The sequence below is a fragment of the Anas acuta genome, chromosome 13 (assembly GCF_963932015.1).
Source record: "Anas acuta chromosome 13, bAnaAcu1.1, whole genome shotgun sequence".
Taxonomy (NCBI): Eukaryota; Metazoa; Chordata; class Aves; order Anseriformes; family Anatidae; genus Anas; species Anas acuta.
This window is the reverse complement of record NC_088991.1, coordinates 8,355,659-8,378,633: the sequence shown is the minus strand read 5'-3', so window position 1 is coordinate 8,378,633 and position 22,975 is coordinate 8,355,659. Positions and strand designations below refer to the sequence as shown.

At 38.7% G+C, this 22,975-nt stretch overlaps 1 protein-coding gene across 2 annotated transcripts in view; it reads left to right on the top strand.

Moving 5' to 3' along the window:
- MTMR1 (myotubularin related protein 1) overlaps positions 1-21,029 on the top strand; it is a 38,608-nt gene extending 17,579 nt beyond the window's left edge. For both annotated transcript variants that reach the window (XM_068697370.1, XM_068697369.1), the window contains 5 exons: positions 536-742; positions 1,570-1,662; positions 6,908-7,021; positions 8,465-8,641; positions 19,730-21,029. In XM_068697370.1, coding sequence (XP_068553471.1) covers positions 536-742; positions 1,570-1,662; positions 6,908-7,021; positions 8,465-8,641; positions 19,730-19,894 — 756 coding nt within the window. In that variant the 3' untranslated portion in view covers positions 19,895-21,029. The remainder of the gene's footprint in view (positions 1-535; positions 743-1,569; positions 1,663-6,907; positions 7,022-8,464; positions 8,642-19,729) is intronic.
- The last annotated feature ends 1,946 nt before the right edge of the window (positions 21,030-22,975 follow it).

Genomic DNA, 22,975 nt, shown 5'->3' with positions numbered 1-22,975 from the left:
AATGGCCTGCTCTTGGGTTGAATACTGTGTATACTTCATGCATCAACAAATCAGCACAGGCTCCTAGCCAGCAATTTGTTTTTGTTTGGGTTGTGTTTTGGTTTAGATTAGCTGGATGGTTTGTCTTTTTCTCTAAACTCAGTAGTTGAGAACTGAAAGCTGAGGAAGAAAGCGTGTTTGCTGTGATGATGAACGTTGAAAACACTGAATCTTCAGCCTTTGAAGTACGTTCCAGTATTTGCATCTATTTTCATCATGACACAGAATTTCAGATTTAATTTAGAGAAGGGATTCCCAGCTTCTCTTGTTCTGTACTAACAATGGAGACGTGGTAGCAGCAGTGTGCACATGGTTTAGAACTGGCTTTGTACCTCTAGGTATATGCATGCCACCATTTGGAAATCTGATTTAAAGCAGTTGTTGATTATGTAATTAATCTGAACGTTTTAAATATGCGAACTGTAAGAGTATAAAATGACAACTCTTGCAGTTTTGGTTAGTATTTAATATGCTTGTTTGTTTGTTTTTATTTAAGATGCTTCTTGCTGGAGCAGTAAGAATTGCAGATAAAATTGAGTCTGGTAAAACATCTGTGGTGGTACATTGCAGCGATGGTTGGGATCGAACTGCACAACTTACTGCGCTAGCTATGCTAATGCTGGACAGCTATTACAGAACTATCAAGGGGTTTGAAATCCTTATAGAGAAAGAATGGATAAGTTTTGGACACCGATTTGCAATGGTAAGGTGAAAGGATTTATGTGCAGTTTGTCACCTTCTTTCATTTTGAATAGTATGTTTTCTCACATCAGTTTGCTTTTTTGTTATCATCTCTGGTATCCTTCCTTTAATGGTGTGAGTGTATCAAACTCTGTAAAGAATTGTGAGCGATCCTTTTTTAATGGGAAATCTTTGTGTGACATACGAAAGGTATGTCTAGTATAAAATAAACAATAAATTACTTGAATTTAGTTGTTAAAAAGATCACATGACAGTTGTAAGGAAGAGAGATTATAACACATTGTTTCATCTTTAAAAATCTTAAGAATGGAAAACCAAGAAAAAACATTTAAGGTGTCCAGAAGGTAAAATCACTGCAACCGTTGTTGTGACTTAACATTGCAGTACTTATTTTAACACAAGGGCTAGCAGGGAATTAGGGCAGAGATTATTATGAAATTTTTGTGGGTTCTGACTTGAGGTTGGTTTAGGAGAAGTAATATGTACTTAGGGCAGGTGGATATGGAAGAATCATTGTTTCAGTACAGTCATAGTAAATACCTACCAGTTTGACCCATTGACAGAAATAAACATCTGTGTAGTGGAAGATGGGGAAACAACCAGGAGATGTTTACTGACTGGGTGACTTTATAGCTCTGCTGAACAGCAAAGGCATGCCCATAAGTGAATATTAGGAGTGAATATGCATCTTCAGTAGTTGAAAAATACAGGTTAGGTTTATGGAAGATTTGCTTGTCGTGTTCATCTTTGGAAAATACCAGCTTTAAAGTGTTGGGGTGACGCTGTAAATACACTAGACTGAAATGAAAATCTTATTCTGACTTTCAGAGAGTAGGACATGGAGGTGATGATCATGCTGATGCAGACAGATCTCCCATTTTCCTTCAGTTCATTGACTGTGTTTGGCAAATGACAAAGCAGGTAAGATGCTTAGTACATTTCTATGAGGTCTTCGTCTTTTTCTTGGAAATGTAATTCCTGTAGGACAATACAGTCTTTAACAGCACAATTGTATGTGTTCCTGTGGTTGGTTTTGCTATGGCTGTGTACTACTACATGTATGTTAGGGGAACTTTTAGCTCAAAGTGAGCCTGATCTCAGATAAGTTTAACAAGAGCAAGTGCCAGATTCTGCACCTGGGAAGGGGCAGCCCTGGGTGTATGTGCAGACTGGGGGACAAGAGGCTGGAGAGCACCCGGCAGAAAGGGGTCTGGGGATGTTGGTCGATGGCAAGTTGAATGTGAGTCACAGCATGCACGGGCAGCCAGGAGGGCCAACCGTATCCTGGGGTGCATCAAGCACGGCACTGCTAACTGGTCCAGGGAAGGGACTGTCCCGCTCTGCTCTGCACTGTGCGGCCTCACCTCAAGTGCTGTATGCAGTTTGGGGCACCACAATATAAGGACATAAAACTATTGGAGAGCGTCTGAAGGAGGACTACAAAGGTGGGGAAGGGTCTAGAGGGGAAGACATATGTGGAGCATCCCAAGTCTCCTGTTTGTTCAGCCCCGAGCAGAGCAGGCCGAGGGGAGGCCTCATGGCGGCCTGCAGCTTCCTCATGAGGGGAGCGGAGGGGCAGGCACTGAGCTCTGCTCTCTGGGGACAGCGACAGGACCCGAGGGGACGGCATGGAGCTGGGACAGGGAAGGGTCAGGCTGGGTGTGAGGGAAAGGTTCTGCACCCAGAGAATGGTCGGGCATTGGCACAGGCTCCCCAGGGGGTGTTCACAGTACCGAGGTGTTTGGGCAATGTTTTTACCTACATGAATATAAACTTAAGATTTCTCTGTGCTTTTATATTGGGACTCTTTAATGGTGTTGCTGAAACTCATTGTCCACACGGAGAGTTCTGAGTAAATTAGAAGTGCTTGACTTCTTTTTCCTTTCTTTCTTTCTCTTTCTTCTTCACTCTCCTTGAATCTTAACATTGATTTGTGCTGTTATAGTAAAATCTGAAGTACTGAAGTCTGTATATGATGTGATTTGTTTGGAGGAGAGGAAGGTAAAGGTCTGGTTCTATGTGAAGCTAGTGTTCCCAGATCTCTTACCTCAGTCTTCTTGTTCTGAACGCGGTTCTTAAAAACCTTGCATCACAGTTTCCAAAACTTGTATTCAAAACAATTGTTTTACGTGCATTACGAAAGCTCCCTGCTGTAATACTGGGCCCTTGTCCAGAGTCACTTGAAGACTTTCTCTTTCTGTGTATCTGCATTTCAGCATTAATGTGCTGTTTATTATGGCTGGAAAAAAAAAAAAAAAAAAAAAGAAAAATGCTGCCCCTCTCTCCGAGGAAAGCTAATAACAATAGCAAAGAGAGATCTAAACACCTGGTAGGAACAAAAGTCCTCTGGGGAGATCCTTAATTAAGAGCAGCCTCTTCTATTTTTGTGATCTCCCTTGCTGCCTCCAATTTCTTGCTATAAACAGTTTAGTTCCCTCTTGTTAAAAAAAATAAAATAAATGGGGGGGAGCTATGGAATATTTAGCCAGTACCACATCTGTTCAAAACCTGGATCCAGAAACCATTGTGAAATTCATGAACAGCAGTGGCGTTGAAAAATCTTTAATGTTACAGCACAAAAAATTGAAAACATAATTCCTGGAGAGTTCTTGCCCACTTATTTATATTTTTTAGTTGACTTCAACACCTAGAGATTACATTTGAAGATTGTGATTACTTTGACATAGATGTAGGAAAACCAGGATTCTATTTTATCCTTGTGCAGATCACTTGCTCATAAAACAGTGCTAGTTTCGTGCTTTAGGATCCATGGCAAACATATGAGAAATGTTCCAAAGCTCAAATAAGCGTTAATGACTGGGAGGGCGTGTGTGTAAGGGCTCGTGCTTGGGCATGGGCTCAAAGCAAGCAAATTTACTTTTGTGTTCTGAGAATTACATTCTTAAAACATTCAACTTAATATAGCAAGAGAATTTCCAACTGCCATCTAAGATGCAGACATCTGGATAGCTTCAGACAATGAAACTTAATCTTTGACAGCCTTATATTTCCCCGTTTTTTTTACAGTCTCGATGACAAACAAATACAGTAATAGAGAACTTGAGAGAAGTACAATGCTATCAGATTTAATAAAAAACATGATGAAGTGATTTCCCTTCTCTGTTTATAAATTCTGATGATTTTGAGCAGCAGATGTCAAATTGGAACGGCCACATGTGATCTGATGAAATACTAAAGCCCTGTTAAAAATCAAACAAAACTGCAAAATTTGCATGTAGTATTGCAGTTCAAGCATTATCTTTCTACCTCTATTGCACAGTACCCACAGAGGAGGAAGGTATGTTGGTAAAAAGCTGCATTGTGTTTATTACCAGATGTCAGCGGTTGCCAGAGATGCATTCTGGATTAATTTCTGTAATGTACTTTGTTATGATATCCTGCTCAGTTAACGTAATTCAGTCCAATTCCACAGTCATAAGGACTATTCCGCAGAGTGTTTCAACTTTAAATGTTACTATAGTACACAATGAGTTTATTGATTATAAAATGAAAAAGCAAGTTTATTTTGCATGCTTCTGAATCAGATGCCGCTTGGCATCATCAGACTTCTTAAACAAGAGAATTCTTCTTTTAAGTACCTCCTTGAAAAAGAAAAAAAAACAACATCAACAACAAAAAACGCAACTCCAGAAGCATCAAGTGGGAGTTTTTAATGACCCATGTGTTCTCTCGCAATTAGTGGATTTGACAAGAAGTAAATTTTCATTTGGGGAATTTTTCCACCTGAATCTTCAAACAGACGCTAATGGGCTTGGAACTACAGAGCAAAGAATTTTTAGGTCAGTGATTTTTCAGCAGCAGTAATAGAAGCTTTACAGTCTCGATACATCAGTTCCAACAGTACAACTCTTGTATTCAAAGGCAGAGTTTCAATAAAGTGCTATCACTTATTAATAAATTAGTTGCAGTGCAACCACTGATGTATGGAATTTTGAATATGCTTCACTGGATCGGAATAGCAGCCGTGTCGGCATCCGTCTGATTAGTACGGGCCCATCACAACACAGAACCCTAATGTGACAAGGCTCATTAAGTGCTTTCAGTTAAAGAGAGTCCCTTTACGAGGGGCTTTGTCCTCAAAGTTATTTCCAAATATCATTTTGATGCTTTGCAAATTATTTTTGTTTTATGTATCTGATTGCTGCTTTGAGCTGGGTCCAGGAGATTGAAATCTATGAGGTACCAAATTTTCTCCTAACTAGCTCTGGCAGACCCGCTTATCAGATTCATGTTTGTTTGTTTGTTTTTTAATCATATATACGTTGTTAAGATTGTCGTAATTAAGTTCTGGCATGATTTACTAAGAGAAGGGAGTGCTGCTAGTGATAACTTTTGAGCATGTCTGAAAAAAAGAATTTGATAATATCAAGTTCCTGTATGTCTTATAAAAACAAATGGCTAGGTGGTTGAGAACAAACTTGATTTGTGAGAGAAGCCCCAGTGTGAGCCCTGCACACTATTGAATGGTGCCTAATCCATAGCAGGGTCAACAGGAAGGCTCCATTCTTTCTGTGAGCCATGATGTCAATAGTTTGCTTACGCAAAATTTTGAGTTGAAAGTTGGCGTATCCTGGCTTGAGAAGCCTTGGAAGGAGAACGTTTTTGCAATGTTTGACTAAAATCAGTCTTCTTTTAAAAGAGCATTGCTTAAAACTTCAATCTTTCTGCTTTTAATACAAGCACAATCATTGCGTGTTATTCAACTTACTTCAACATGCTTGAACATTTGCCCTTCATAAATCACAGATGACATTGAGGGGGAATTCCTGGATCAGCTAGTTTATCCAGTCCCAACTGCTGGGTTATTCCTCCTAGGTATACTTGTCTTCTTTTGTCATTTTTGTGTTTAAATTAGCTCTTGAATCACTCGTGCCAAGGTGTTCAGTGTTCTTCAGTGGCACAAGGCAGAACCCAATTTTCTGCTTCACATCTGAAACATTGACTGGAGAGTTCTGCATATGGAATGAAACTCTTTATTATGAATCTACAACACTGCATTTTAGACTTCTGCAGTCACTTACGCCTTCAGTGGGAATGAAAAAAAATTGTTTCGTCTGTCCTAAAAACATCTCTTCTAAAAACACTCTGTCATGGTAAATTACAGAAACGCTACTTTTAAAATTTTCATTTAGTCTTCTAAAAATGTTTTTCTATTAAGTGTTTATCATCCCATATCTGTGTTTGAGGCCCTGTCACACTGAACACAAAGTTATTTTGTCACGCGAAGCAGTTGCCATATGTAGTCCTACCAAAGAATATGATTGAAGAAGGACTTTTCCACCTGAATAGGTAGCAGCCCATACTCTTCATATTAATTCCTTCCGTTATGACTTTTGAAGCACTACATATTTAATACACATCTTAAATATTTCGTCTGTTTTCAGATTTTCCATTTTTTTTCTAGAATATGTCAGGTAACCTCTACTTGTGAATAAAATAGCTAACAGCGATCAGTGAAGTAACAGAAATAACAGTTCTTACATACAGGATTTACTTTCTAATAGCGAAAGAAGAGGGATTAAAGGATTATTGTACATAGCTGATGGTAAACTCAAGAGGTGAAATTGAGAAAAATAACTTATTTGGGTAAAAAGTGAAATAAAGGTTTTAAATATGTTAGGTGTATTTTATGTTGTATTTATTGTTGTATTTATTATTCAATTCATCACATGTTAGAATAGGAAATTAAGCTCTTAAATATCCATTGTTTTGTTTGTTTTTTCTTTCAAAATGATTTCTTGGTCTGTAAGAAAAGACATAAAGCTTATGTTGAAGACAGTTTGGGGTGTGTTAGAACCAAATGTTGTTAGATAGGGCTCCTTATAACGAATTGCTTTTAGTCAACATTTTCATATTAGCTAACATTTTTACGCTTATATACTAGTGTACTTGCACAATGAATGTAAGGTTCGTCTCCAAGGGATATATATAGAGAGAAATATGTAGAAGTATTATAAAGAAGTATGTAGGTGAAATGTTTTATTGCAGTGGGAGTTACAGATATTGCTTAGTTTTCCTGAAAATCACTAAAAGAGAAAAAAAATCTCATCCGAATCTTTTGGTTATTTCTTACATGTGAGTTTCTTCCTTACTACATTGCTTAAAATGTAGTTTAAAGTAATTTAACCATTTATTTTAATTTCAGTTTCCTGCAGCCTTTGAATTCAATGAGTTATTTTTGATCACCATTCTGGATCATCTTTATAGTTGTCTCTTCGGGACTTTCTTATGCAACTGTGAAAAAGAGAGATTAAAAGAGGTAAATAACTTCTGTAATACACATTCTTAATTTGTTGATTTTTACATGAAAATGCTTAAGATACGTGACCTAAAAACACTTCAGCTGTATTTTTTGATAAATTTGCCATATAGTCTTCAAATACAACATGAACATTAAATTTCATGGTACGAGAATGCTCTACCTCTGAGGTGCTACTAATTTTTTCTTCAATTATCATCTGTTGTGGGTTTTGTGGGTTTTAGAAAACTAATTTTCAGATATTTCTGGCCAACATACACAATTTTAAGTAAACATTATCAAGTGATACTAACATTTCTTCAACAGTTTCCAGAGCAACTCCTATGCGTGTCTTTGCAGGTCACTTTAGGGCGTAATTTGATTGACCCTGTGGTTGAAGACCAAGGAAATTTAAAATGCCTGAATGAATGAAGCTAGGGCTCCATGAAACACTTTGAGTTTGGAAAAAATGATTAAAAAACAAAAAAGTTTGTTAGTATCCCAAATATACTTTTGCTTACTTTGGGCTTTGTTGTTTACAATACTTGCTCTAACACAAACATGAAGTAACTATTCCTTGGCAGATTTGGCTTTGTTATTTTTCTAGTTTGTCTCACTGCTTCTGTAGGGAAAAAGTTGCATGCAAATACCACAAGATGGAGCTGAATAACACATTCTCAGCAAATACAGGGTTTCCAAACAGCTTTTTTTCATAAATGAGTAGTCATATGCAGTTCTCAATAAAGAAATGCAATTTAAGACTCAGCGGTAGTAGAAACACATGCTTTACAACACTGAAGGAGTGTAAAATTGCAAGATGAATCTGATTTAAGTTCAGATTTAGAAACTTTGATCTGACAATGTTTATGCTGATTACATTTAGAATAATACAACTTTCTGAAGTGCAAGTAAAGCTAAAATAGGCATCAAAGCATAATATCAATAGATAGGAGCAAATAGTGCTAGTAGGAGAACAGAATAATTATTTTCCACAAATGCTGTTTCGGATCTTTCAGACTACATGTTCTCTTCACCGATTTTCTTTTCAAGGCTAATTTAATTTTAAATCTTTTTGAATTGGTCAGTGTGCAACCATAGGCTTAAGGAGCCGTAGACGTTGCTGTAAATTATGACCAGTATAGCTTTCTTTTGCTTAGCTAGACCTTGGTGTCTTTGAAAATAATATGCATGAATCTCCTTTCTCAGTTAGCCTTGGAAGGGAACAAGAGTTAAAAGTTTTGACAAAGTTTTAAGGCTACTTAATGATCAGCTACTGGTGTTTTCAGAGTGCAGTTTTGCAGTAGATAAGGTAATTTTCACAAAGTTACGGACTTATAGTTATTAACCTCACGTTTTAAGATTTTGCACTCTATACAATCTATATATATTTTTGCATATCTATATTTTTATAATCTATCTGTATTTTTGCAATCTATATAATCTCTATATTTTTTTTTAAATCAGGAGCTAAGCACAAAGACTGTATCGTTGTGGTCCTATATAAACAGTCAGTTAGATGAATTCACAAATCCTTTCTACGTAAACTATGAGAACCACGTCCTGTATCCTGTTGCCAGTCTGAACCATTTGGAACTGTGGGTCAACTACTATGTCAGATGGAACCCAAGAATGAGGCCTCAGGTATGAGTTTTCACTTGACTTTTATGTTCTAGTGAAAAGTACAGAGAAAAATAAAAATACTCTTTTTCATAAGGTCAAATGCAGTATTTCATTTCAAAGTACTCTTTGTCTGTTGCTGATGGGGAATAGGGTAATTTTCTAAAACAAGGTATGGGATATGTTAAAACATGGTAAAATGCTTAATGTTCATTAAAGACACCAGTAGAATAGTGTTACCGTGTGACTTGTAAAAGGTGTCATTAACAAACTTTGTTATCAGAAGATTACTTTTATAACACTTCTATAATATTTTATAGCACTTTTTAATACTTTTATTGCCTTAACCTTCTCATAGAGTTTAGTATAACTTTATCTTGAATCATGTTTTGCCATTTACCAACAATGATTTAAAATACAGCAGTGGTTTGTGAAGGACTTGGACTACACGCCAACTCATTTGTAGATGCTTACTGTCTTACTGATGCTTGTTTTCAATTGACCTTTCTGTTTTCAAGTTGGCATGCTAAAGATTAAACAGTCCCTATACATGCTCCTTGATTCATCCCGTATTTGCTCTGATAAGTAATGTCTGCTATTCAGATAAATCTCTGAATCTCATCAAACGAATGCTCTGTATGCTCTGTGAATTCTGAAGAAAGAACAATCAGTTTGTTTCGTAACCATAATATATCTGAGGGTGCTACGCTGTCTCTTTATTAAGGTAACATTTCAAGGTATCCCCAAGCGTATTATGATAAATTACCTACGTTGAGTGACTGTTTGAAAGCTGCTTTCATCTGCTGGCAGTTAGCATGAGATGTGAGTTTCAAATTTATTAGACACCCACAAGTCACAGGCTGTTTTAAAAGATGTGTTCCTAAGTAAGTTTCAAGGACAGAACACTGGTAGAAATCCAGGCATCTGAAAAATACCTTTTAAGATACAGGAGAAGTGTCGATTGCTTGCTTTCTCACTGAAACGTTTCCCTCACTTGTTCTATTTTGGTTGCTGTAGTCTTATAAATGTTAGGTATCTCTTTCTAGCACACATTAAAACTTGAAATAAGGCATATTTTAATCTTCTTGACTTTAAAGTAAAATTGTCAACTGCTTTTTAAGAACATGTCATCCTTCCTTAGCCTGCTTGCTGGAAAACATTTGTATGGTTTATGCACAATTTGGTATAACTGACCCGCAGCAATGTCAGGTTATCAGTTGTATTTAATTGGGATCTATAGTGGGCAGATTTTGTAAACATACGTGAAAGTCAGTCCCTGTCCAAACAAAATGAGTGAAGAGGTGGGAAGAGTTGGCATAACGAGAAAATACAAGAACTGTTTGGCCACCAAGTTATACTCTCTGTTGGAGGCACCGGAAAGAAAAGATTACATATCATGGTACATCACTTCAGTGTTTTATGGAAGGCTCGACCAGTATTTTTGATGGTATTTATTATATCAGGAGCCCCATGTTAGGATTACAGCTATATTGCAATAGATCCTGTGCAATTAGGTGACACACAGCCTCCTTCCAGAGGGTTCAAAGCACAATGTCTTGATAAGTAACATTGAGGAAAACTGTCGGTTAAATGTGGATATCTCTTGCAGATTCCCTTTTTGCTAAGCTGTGCTTCAACAAGGTCATTCTAAGTCTTAAGTGAAATAAAACGCTCCTTGGTTTCAGTTTGGAGGTATTACATCATTATTGACTTCTTGTCCCAAGAAAATCAGATAGATTTTAGTCCTATCATATTTAAATTCATTGACTGGGAACAGGGATTTTTTTCAGAATTGCCCTTTCCTGGGGTTGCAGAAATGTGTATTTCTATGTGACCTGTGGAAGATGAGCTCTTTCATTCTTCTGTACAGAGGTGTGTGATCTGTGGGTACCTGCTGCTGTATTTACAGATGAATCTACTAGCCTGGAATAGATAAGATAGTACAATGCTCTTGATTTTTTTTCAGATGATGCCATTTATTTCTCTTTCCTTTCCTATGTAGTTGTTCAGACCTCTTTACAGTGGTCTGAGAAGTTCTGGCTGCAAGGTGTTGGTTAGTTATCTGCCTGGGCAACTCTGGAGGGTGGGGGGAACACAACAAATGATGTTTCCAAATGGCTTCTGCAGGGGCAGTATTTTCAAACTAGTACACACTTTACAATCTGTATATGCAGAGCGTGAGTAAAAACTCTGGTACTTTCAATTCAAGCTGTGGCTTGCTCTGTGTAACGGAAGGACCAGGATGTATTTTAGTTGATAAATTTGCGTCGTCCATTAGAGTACATGTAGTTGTTTTTATAGCTACCCTTGGAGTACAGGTTTTTTGTTTTTTGTTTTTTGTTTTTTTTTTTAATTTTTCTATGCCTGCAATTTTTTCTCCAAGCTCTGCTCTGGAAATTCGGCCTCTGTGCTAGAGAGAGTATTGTAGGAAACCTTAGGACTTTTCAAACTCATTCTTTTTGTGTGTGTGAAGAGTTTCATAGAATCATAGAATCATAGAATATCCTGAGTTGGAAGGGACCCTTAAGGATCATCAAGTCCAACTCTTGACACCGCACAGGTCTACCCAAGTTCAGACCATGTGACTAAGTGCACAGTCCAATCTCTTCTTAAATTCAGTCAGGCTCGGTGCAGATGGTACTTTGATCCAGAACTTAAGATTAGCACTGTCCACAACGAATTCAGTTCAAGCAGTGGGATAGGATTGTCTGCTACAGGCAGTCTTCAGAGATTCCACGAGCAGCCAGGGATAGTCTGTTCGGAGGTTAATAGCTGGCTTAAAAAAAAAAAAAAAAGGGAAAACAAAAAGCAGGCATAAATAGCTGTTTGTACAGTGCATGCAGAAATTATCTGGAAAGCATATAAATAGGGTACAATGATTGCTGCCTTTTTTTCTGCTGTGTAGAAATTGCAGAAGAATCTGACGCATTGAACAGTTAAGCGATCAGATCTCAGCTAAACTTCAGTGTCAGTAAACAAAAAAATTGCTTATTTAAAAGGACAAATAAGATGCTAAGTGGTACTGGAAAAAGAGTTGAGATTCAAATGGAAAATACAATTACTGAGATGCTTTGTGTTGCCACGTACTGGGTATAACTTGTTGTCTGGCACATGGGGTGTCCATAACCATTATACCTGCCTTTGGTCAAGTTACCCAGCATTTTCTTCTCTGATGTTGACATTGGTTGTAATATTTTTAAGGTTTGCACATTTGATTTATCATCATTTTCTGGCAGGAAAAGGCTATCATATGGCTCTGGAAATGCTTGGCATTGCTGGTCCACAATCCGTGGTTTTGAGTCCATCCTTTTTGCATGAAAGAATGAGGCAGGAGATGTCAGGAGAAGGAACCTTGTGGGTTAGGTACTTGAGTATTGCCCTGGATAGCTAGCTTTCATCCTGCATTCACTGCAGAGCTTCTTGTAAGGCAAGGCAAGTTTCTTACAGTACCCAACTGGTTCTCTCTGTGTGTCTGAGTCGGGATTTCCAGAGCATGACTTAATGCAGGTAACATACATCGGCAGATAAACCGCTCTGTATTTGATCGATGTGGATTACAATACAGACTAACTCCCTCTCCTGCATTGTGAATGGATCTGTAGTTATTTGAGGGAAAAGAAAAGGTTGTTACCCTGTAATGAGCACTGTGTCGGAACATGCACAGAAAAGGAGAAACTAATACTGTACAAGTAATATTAATTTTTGGCTGTTCCTAACATATTTTGAAGAGCAAGCCCTCAAAACATTGTTCTAATCTATCAGATGTCAAAAGCTAAATGGACTGTAGGTTTTAACAAGTAATGGCATTAGTCTGTACCATGTAGAGTTTCCTGAGCCTGTAAATCTATACAGTTGTTTGCAAAATCTGTGTTCCAGTTCCCACATGGTAGGATTTATAATTTTTCTTTGCTAGGTATTGCTTTTCCAGAAGGCCTGGAGGTTTTGGTTGCTTTCCCAGGAGCATACCTTTACAATAAGTGTGGAAGTATTGATTATTATAGAAAACTGCTGTTTCCATCATTTGAGATTGACTTTTTCTATGAGTATACTGTTAACTAGGTTTTAAAAGCAAGCCTGTCAGACTTTCAGCTCCTCATGAAGAGGAACAAAAAGCTTGAGTGAAAGATACTGTTGTTTTTGCAATGCACAGAGTAGGTTTTTGGAAAAACTGACAGTCTTAAGTCAAGAGATGAATTCAAAATCACCATTTTTCTTTGCAGCCTTTCTTCCCTGTTGCTAAAATAGATAACGTATACTCACTGAACAAGACAAAATGCATTCACTGTTGAACAATTTTCATGTGAATGGCTGTCCTTGAGCTAGTACAGTAATACACAGTAGATATCCATCCAATTAAGACTTGGCGGTACTATAAGTGAGTAGCTATTATAATTTCTTTTATAACTATCCTTGTGTTGACAAATTTTGCTATCCACAAGCACTTCAGGATCCTGAAGGATTACTTGGGAATGAAAGCCTGAAAATCAATACTGAAAGTGAACTGTAGTAATTCAAAGAAAAGGAAGGTTTGAATTTTTTTGGAAATGAAGCTGTCTTATGTCTAGGTGTTTTTTATACGTGTTATAGTATGTATACTGAAATTGTAGCTTCTGTGTAAGTGTAATTATAAAAACAAACAAACAAGAAATAATTTCTCTTTCCTTAAGTCTTCACCTGGCAGGAACAATTTATTATAGCTGTGAAGTGGCTTTTTCTGAGAGTTATGCTACACCAGGTTCTGCTTTTGATGTGCATGTGCATAATTCAATTAAAAATGGTTTCATATCAGTGGTATTTTAAGCAATAAAGGATGTTTCTTTAGTAGTGTTCTAAGTATTTTTCAGCTTATTATAGGCAGTTGGTGCCCTGTCTTTAGGATGTAGGAGAGGTAAGTACCTGTTTTTGAATGAAACGGTACAAATCTGGCTAAGCAGGAAAATGAAAGTCCCCCCATTTTACCTGGATAACACTGCAATATAGGATATATTGGTGGGAACCTTCAATCAGTTCTTTCTGAGTGAAGAACTCCACTTGGCTAACTCCAATTTTACAGCGTTTTGCTGTTTTTTATTGGCTTGGGTCAAGGGTGTCAAATATAGTATCAGTAGGAGTGGGAGGATCATGTCCAATCTCACGAGGGAAAGAGTGCTCATGCCGAAGAGAGGAGAGAGAGGGCAACTGGCAATACAGGCATATATAGGGAAGGGAAGAAGTGCAAGAGGAGAAGCTAGGTATAAGTGAGGAGCAGAAGCAGGTTCTGTGCTTAATCAAGGCTTGATACAGAAAAGTTGGACCAGAAACTTTAGAAATGTTGAAATGGGCAAAAATGTGAATTGTCTAAAAGCAAGGGAAATCTCAGAACTTGGTTAAATAAAATCTTGATAAGTTGGTTTTAATTTTTTTATTTTAAGTTGCTTCTGAGATGGGGAGGGGAACAACAACATGCAGTCAGTCATATTTGTTTTAGCTCCTGAGTCAACATTGGGGTAGTAATTATAATAAATTAAAAAATCATCGACACCATAAAGTCTTCTTGAGGTGTTGCAGGTCTGGAGCAAGGATCCAGGCCCTTGTCCCCACTAGTCAGTGCTGTTGGCCAGCTCCTTCCTGTTATCCCTGCTGGGATTGTATTTCTAGCTGCATCGGATATAAATGACAGTTTGGGTTTTGTTTTATCAACTTCTGTTTTTTTTTAGTAAGTTTTATGTCATTAGAGAAATCTGATTTTATTTTTTATAAATAGGCAAATGACAGATTTCCCTGATGAAGTTAACACTCCACAATCTGTTAAAATGTAGTATATTGATCCTGCGATCTCTGCTTTGCTTTTTACCAGAATATTTTGGTGAGTAACAGAAAGGAGGCGGATCGATTTTCAGCACGTTGAGGTAGTAGCTTAACTAGCACGGGCAAAACATCCTGAAGACCTAATGAGAAGTGGCCCAGTCGATTTTCCAGTTACAGCCCACCAAAGATGTAAATGCCCTGGTGGGTTAGCTTTCATCTGTGGAGGCTCCTCTCGTGCGGCAGCAGTAGCTATTTTCTCTCACCTGGAGTACAGCAGAGAGATGATTGGGAACTGGCTCTCGTGGCCTGGTGTTGCCTAGCAGCATTACTAAGGTGATGGGCTGGGAAGCTGCTGTTACAAAGGGAGGGATGCACGCCTTTCTCAAAACCTAGCATCAACGCCACGGAGTAGAGCAGCAAAAAACGAGTGGTGGGTCTGGAGACAGTTCTTGAGCTCCCGTCCCTAATTTGAGAGGCATGATGAGAGAGAGGAAGCAGGGCATCTGCTGTCAGGCTCCCAACAAATTCATCTCAGTCAAATCAATTAGACGATTTCCTAACAAGGCTGTAATAAAAGCTTGTCGTGGAGGCACAACTGGTGCTGTGTAAGTGGACATTTCTAGGCTGGAGGTGATAACAAGATCTCCTAATAAATGATCTTCTCCAGGCTTCTTGTTCCTCGCACAATCTGCCACCCTTTCACTTCCCTTTATTCCCCACAGTGGCAAAGTAAAGGAGAACTTCATTCAGAGCAAGCCATTACAGGTACTATTGTCAAGATTGCAGGACCCATTCCCTCTGAAGAAGGCTTTATTGGAGAGAGGAATCGCACTGAAATACAATGGTGTGAAATGGCCAAACTGTCAATAGTTAGCTGTCAGAATCTGCACAAGATGGCATGAGGAAACACTGGCAGCACCAGGTCTGCTGGGGAGTAAGTCTTTAGGAAGTGTGGACAAGAAGTAAACTTTATTATTTTCACAGGTCTTGTGACAGACTGCATCTGAAGATGCTTCATCCTCTTCTTTCTCCCTCCAAGACAGCAGGAAGCTGCATGATAGCAGTTCTATTTGATTCTCCCAACAGTTTCATTTATAAAAAACATACATGGGACTTGAGATTGAGGCTTTGTTCCCCCACCTTTTTTTTTTCTCTCTAGCACATTATCTATGTTTTCATTCTTTCACATTTGAATTTGCTGTTTTGCTCAAGGAAAGGGAATTACAGCAGCAGAATTTAAGATACCTGGGAGAAAATGCAGCTCCTCATGCCATGTGGTTTTTCAGTTCTTTTATAAAAATGACGTCTATAATTTCTTTATATTATTCAGCTGCCTGTATCACCTTTTTCTTACCCAAAGCATGTGTCATTCTAACACGGACCTTTATCACTAATGAGTACATTGTCGGCTGTTTCAAAATGCTCTGAAAGCATGAAAGATTTCTCTAGAGTGAATTTGACACATTATCACAGGACATTAAAATATGTATCTGAAGTTCCTGGTATGAAACGTTATCATTTTATACTATTGTGCATCCACGTGGTACTGTATGTGTGCACGTGATGCTGCGTTAAATGCAAAGCAACAATAAGTGTTTTCCTGAAAAAGACATTAGAAAATCATGTGTGTTTACACTGCCATTTGAAATGGCACAATGATACTTATGGAGACCTGTTTTGCAGTGTTTGCATCCAATGCTCACTTATTAAATGATGGCCAAAATGTAAAAGATTACTTTTTTTTTTTTTGACCCTACTCAGTCTTGTTTACAGCTTTGGCAGCCTTTAATGATTTGTGTTGAGCCACCAAGTATGTGTGCCTGACCGAATTGTTTTGTAAAACTTTATCCAAAAACGCTTAGTTTCTTAGGAGAATAGATCTGACAAAAATGTTTTCCCCTATGAAAATACCGGTGTTACAGGTTTCTGTTGGGGTGAAAGGCTGTTTTTCTGTCAATATTGCGTCTCTAGGGCATACATGAGATCTTAGGAAGAGAAATTATCTTTCAGAATTGTGCCTGGTCGTATCCTGGAAAAAAATTAATCCAATTTGGAGGTTGGAACAATCTCAGTAAATTCTCAGGAACTGAGAGGAAATGGAGTTAGAAAGAGGGAGATGGATTTGATACAGCTGATGAGGAGAGAATGGTGACTAACGGGGAATAGGAGCGAGGAGTGGATAATGCTCAGCATGATGGAGCTCTCTGCTTTCTGTTCTGCTCCCAGAATATAATCTGAGAAAATAGTTCATTTACTGAGTTTCACCCAGCCTGTACTAAGAGTCTAATTGGAACTGCAGAGTTAAGCACTTGAAAACTAGGAAGTGACAGCACTCAGCTTGTCTCCTGGTGTAGTGGCTGTATATTCTGATGTCGTAACGATACGTTATGTTGTGCACAGCCCACCTTGCTCATTTTCTGGATGTCTTTCTTTGAGGTGATCTAGACAGGACCGTAAAGGATGCTGTTGTGGGTGGAATCAAAACCTCACGTGCACTGTTTGGAAGCAGTTGAAGGGGGCATTTCCCGGTGTCCTGCTTCATACCCAGGAGGCTGAATGGCAGAATTCCTGAATTCTCTGTTAAACCAGCCTGAGAGCCAAGGGGTCCAGATTAGGAGGTGCTCATTGCACATCCTTGGCTGTGAAAGTGGAGTGTTAATGCTTCCCTGCCTCACTGGGGTGCTGGAGAAATAAATTGGTTTCTCGACATGAGATGAAAGTACAGAAAAGTCCGTGAGGAAAACTGAGCATTTTTTATTTCAGAGGAATAAAAAAAGGATGGGGTCAGGCACTGCAAAGAAAACTGAATGCTAAAAAACTGCTCACTAATTGAGTAGCATCAAACTGTGCACTGAATAAATCAGGAATACAAGGGAGGAACTAATGTTTTAATGTTTATTTAACCAACGATTTTATCCAGATGTACAGGAAGGCTGAATTAAGTGTGGAGAAGTCATCTTCATTCTGACACTTTCTAATTTTTGGAGTGCATAACTTTGCAGCCTTCGTGTTGAAGAGCTTTTCCATGCCTTGAATATACATTGCTTTTTAAAATGTCATTAATGTTATTTAGAGCATTTATTTTAAGATGTTCCTGATCTTTGAGATGGAAGCATGGGGAGAACAGCATCTACATCCAAGTTTGAACATGTGGATTCTGGAATTGGGTTCGGGGGAATGCAGAAGAAGGATGGAGAAGTGCAGCCGGGCTCCCCTAAGCGCTTTACACAGCGTGCCAAGTCCTGCAGTGGCGTTTGTGCTGCATAGCCTGAAAGGATTTGTAGTGGGTTCCCCAAAAACCAGATGGGAATCGGGCACAGCACAGAGGAACACGCCAGCTAACACCTGTGTGAGAGGGGTCTAGGAGAAATAGGCCTGGTGAGCCGAATCGTGATTAAGCTGTGCAGAACTCAGGTGTACAAATCTCCCGTGACCCAGGGCTGGCGTGACTAATGACAGCAGTGGTAAATCATTCTGTCACCGACCCGACTGTTTCAGAAAGACGTCTTCATAAAGCAGAACTCTGACGTGGGAGTGGAGGAAGAAGGGATCTTGTACTTGAAGGAAAGAAAAAAAATTACAGGGGGAGAGTGCTAAGTCCAGAAAGCCTTGGGATCCACCAAAATCTGAATTGCCCAGTGTGTGTCATCAGTGTCTTGAGAACTTCAAAGACTTAACAATCACCTCAGAAAAAAAAAAAGAGCTGGCTTTCTGTAGGTGTGCTTTGTGTTGGTTAGTGGAGGAGGCTGCTCTCTTCAGACTCGTGGCCTCGCTTGCTGAAGTGTTTGTGCAGTGGGTGTGGGAGAAGATCGCAAGGAGGGATTCATTCCACAGCGAAGGCAGGACTCCGGGGCCATCGGGAGCTTGCTTGGTGGTGTGCACCGATTGCTCTGCTGAAGACTCCAAAAGTTATGCTTTAAAAATTGCTCTAGATGGCATGCTGGGTGAATTGATTGCTCCCGAGGTACCGGTAGCAGCACTTTGTGAATATGCCGAAGTTTTGGTTTGTGGGCTAAGCCACAAAACAAGAAAAAAAAATAATTCCGTGAAAAATATGTTTCACTTGCCTTTAAACAGTCTGTTTGGTACTATTTTATCCTCTCGAGTTACAATTCAGTTAGAAATGAATCCAGTTAGAAATGTGTTTTTCCTATTTCAGAAACACAAGTGTTAGAGTTTGAAAATGTCAAGATCAAGTGCATGTTGTTTGTGTTTGCTTGTTTGTTTTTTTTTTTAATTTCTTTAAAAAGTCAGGATTGGCAAAATCTTAAATTGTGCTTCAGCTGTGTGTTGACAGCAAGGAGAGAAACCCTTTCTGGTTTTTGAGATCATCTTCACCTAGCACCATGTGAGAATTTCAGGCTCAGGTGTGCATCCCAGCCCCACAAATAGTTGTGAGCAGTCGGCAGTGATCCTGGTGAATGCAGTTCCCTGGAGCCTGGCATTCCAGAAGCCCAGGGTATAATTTCCTTATTATGTCTAGCAAGCTCTGGGTTTCCCAGTGCTGCATTTCCCTGTGATTGTCTTGACAGCCCAAATAAATTCTTTTCCCATCTTGCGCTTTCCAAAAGCTGTAAGCAATTCAGCATTTATAGAGAATGAAATAAATTAAAAGCAATTGACAGCCAAACTTTTTTGGGCTTTCTGTGGCATTTGGAAGAAGGGGAGGTCTCTCTCTGCTTGTCTGAGAAAACAGATCCAGCTGCAAAAGCAACATAACTTGGGTCTTCCTTTGTCTGTGATATATTTGAGTATTCCAGGAGAATGTGAAGTCTGTCTAGAACTTCAATGCAGACCCGTGGCCCGAGTCAGCAGCAGAGGCAGCAACCTGTATGAGACACTTCTGCAAAAGGTTTATCAGCGTGTGGCTCCAGGAGATGCAGTTTGACTGGCTTGCCTGGTGCACTTCTCTCACTGCTGTGCTGGAAGGGGTCAGATTCTTGGAAAGGCGCCTGGCTGGATGAGTAACAAGATGTTCCATATGCAGCCAGCTTTGTGAACTCTGCTCTCTTTGCATAACAAGTTCTGTCCCAGCAGGCAGAGGAAATAGTTCTCAGGGAAGTACATTTATTGGAGTGTGTGCTATCCCAACAGCTCGCTTTGCAAACGGTCTTTTGAGTTGGCCTCCTGCCAACTGTGTTGTTAGAAAGGGATGGTTTGAAATGCTTCATTTCAAATGACTAAGGAAACCCTCACTAAATACTGATAGACTGAAAATCGTAGCTGTTGGATTTGTTGTCTTACTGCAGAAAGCAGTGGAAGCATTACTTGAGAAGATAACTTATTATTAGAGTCAACATAAACCTTTTCTTTCTTCACCTGCAGGTTCCAATCCATCAGAATCTCAAAGAGCTCCTTGCCATCCGGTCTGAGCTCCAGAAGAAGGTTGAAGATCTGCAGCGGGAAGCTGCCACACGGTCCATTTCTTCCTCCTCCGATAGAGGTTCATCTCCTTCCCACTCAGCAACACCGGTACACACTTCTGTGTGATGCTTCACGCGGCTTTTGTTACGCAGTTTATGTCAGGTAATACAGAGAGGAGGGGGAAATGTTTTTCCTATCACACAAGGATCGTGAGTGACTTGTAATTGCTATGATCTACATGCCTTACTGTGTCTGATATTATCAAGATGAGGCCAAAAAGAGCTTCAATAGATGTGATGTATTTTCTTGTTGGCAGTTCCCACGTGTTTTGACAACTCTAGCTAAATCACCAATTGTGAAATTAAACTTGGTTTTGAGCAACTAACAATTTAACCATCCTAAAAAGGAATCCATCTGCCAAGCAGACAGAAAAATGCCTCTCATGCTGCCGAGGGTACCATGTCTAGCTGGGAGAATCAGACAAAATGACACGTGATGCTTACACAGAACACTGAGAACATTTTTCTGAATGGGAGCTCCTTATTTCACACAGGGTTTTTTTAGTTGGTTGTTTTTTTGTTGGTTTTGTTGTTTTTTTTTGGCTAAAGCAATTGTGTTAAGGTAATTGATACACTTGGAAATCGATTTTAAAGTAATGTTTTCCAGTTTAAAGCAATGTTTTCCAGTGTAGTCAGTTCTGCATTTCAACTAAATATGCCATTAAAAGTGGATGAAATTAAGCTAGGTTTGTCAAAAACACCACGCTGACTTGTATGATGTAATATATTTGGTAAAGCATGTATTTTAGGTTTTTTAATGCCTTTTGTACAAGTTGAAATAAAGTCTTTTGACGGCTTAGTTTATTGTTCAGTTTCAGCCTCCTGAGTGAGGAGTAAACTTAATCATGTCAAGGTCTTGTACAAAATAAAAGTGTTTTCTAGCAAATGGTAATATTTGGGGTTGAAATGACACCCACCTGTGTAAATTGTATAGTCTGTATAGCTCCACATTTTGTTAAGTGTTTTCTTTTGAAGTGTACACACAAAATGCGAAGCTGTGTCCTTTATATATACATGTGTATGTGATGTTAAACATATGCATACTCCCGTGTTTTTAAGCTCTACGTTCAGAAAATGGATCCTGCCTATCCAAACTCTTTCAAAGACCTTAACTTGTAATGACTTTGTCAAACAAAGTTTTTTTTAAATATGAGCTTAATTGGTTTGCTTGAAATAAAGCCGGTTGGCTTTCTGTTTTTTAAGTTGCCGCTAGCATTTTTTTCTGTAGAGTGAATAATGTATCTTTGTTATCATATAAAATACGCATTCCCATCTTTTTTATATTCACCCAAAATATTAATATTAGGGAAATCTGGTTACTCTAACATCCAAATTTTTGAAAAATTTTCAGTGGACTCCTTGGAAGACCCAGAAATGATGCGCGCTGACAATTTTCCTTTGTTTGTTTTCCTCTCTGTGTTTCGTGAGAATCTGGCTCTTCTCCTTAAGATACTTAAGTGCTGCAGCTCTGCTTTTTAACTCGTGCTCCAAGTTCTGCTGATGGGAATTAAGCCCTGTTCTTGAGTTGGTTCTGTATGCTGATTGTGGGTTTTGCTGTCTGTGAGTAGTCTGCACATTTGTTCTTAATATAAGATGTCCCTTTTCTGTTCTCTGCATTCATGTACAGAGCATTTAGTTAATGAGTAAAGCGAGCTGCTTAGCACTTTCGCAACTCCAACTGGAAAGGCAGATGTGTTGTATCCATTCTTGCAAGTTTACTGAGCAGCACAGGGTATGTCAACATCTCCTTTTTGTTACAGTAAATACACTTTATAATAGATACCGGCCTGCAGGAACAAAGTTTATGGACGTTTGCAATGTGGCATCTCTTAATCAACCTCAGGCTTTTTATAAATAGAAAAAAAATGTTTTGCTGTAAAAATGATTCTGCTAACTAGTATGCCAGCAGTGAATTTTACATTGCCAAAATATGTTGAGCTGGTATTTAATTAAACTCTTCCATACTTAAGATTTCCTTGACATTTTAACTGTATATTAAAGCAAAGCACTTTATCTCTCAAATGCAGTGCTAAAGAAGATCTTTTGAAGTTTTTCTCTTTATTGGTGCTAATAGTCACAACGTTTCCTCTATAATTATTGTAAAAGTGATGACTGGATTAGCTTAGGCATTGTGAGATTTTAAAAGCTTAGATTCCCAGAGCTAAAATCTGAGAATTCAGTTCCGCCGAGAAGACTACCAGTTATTTCAACTGTGCCTGCCTGTTCCTCCACAAGTTTCAACATAGCTCAGTGAGTCTTCTCTGACCGTAAGGGCTATCAGTGGGGGAGGGATCCTGCTATAAATCTGGGTAAGCACAATGGATGTTTTTGTATACACTTACCATGGTAATTTTCAAAAACAGCCTATATATGCTAGTTAAAACCTAGTTTTATTCTGAATAAGTGATTAATACACAGTCTCTGTGTTTAGTCTGCTTCCTAATATTCAGTTTTTTTTTTCATATTGGTTCAACAACTGTGTGCCATCCCTTTTTATATTTTTTAATAAGGCAGCCAGTTTTGAACTGTTTGAAGAAAGAGCAGAACCTTGTTCCCCGTCTGATGTGCCATGAACAGAACTGTTAACTTCTAATCCTGGATCTTTTGCTTTGTGTTTTTTGGATTTGACTCTACCAAGCGTAAAGGGAACGTGCAAAAAGACAGAAAGCAGTTAAATTTGACCTGTAGGGTTTTCTTCATGTAGATGACATGTGAGAGGGAGAACAAACTGAATCCAGCATACCAGAATGGGCTGAAGCTGTGGTAAGCAATTGAAACATTTTTTGCTTGTGAAGTAAGTTAAGTGAATCATCAGCATCAGACACTTTGCCATCTTAGTCCAGTTTCAGAGCTTAATTACCCTTTTTCCTCCTTTGTAGATAAAGTCTTTTTTTTTCTTGTTGGTTATTTCTCAGAAAAATGGAAGAAGGCTTTTAAAGTTGGTAAACAGTCTTATCTGCCTGTTTTTGTTCCCTGCATTGGCAGCCTTCCTCTCAAGGAGCTGATGCTTTAAACAAGAAGTGTTTGATTTTTCTCTTATTTTTCAAGAAAAGCTGTACTAAGTCATAGGCAGTATTTGGTAACACTGAGAATGGCTGGGTTTTGAAGAGCTGGAAATAAGGGATCAACAACTCCCATTCAAGTGGAG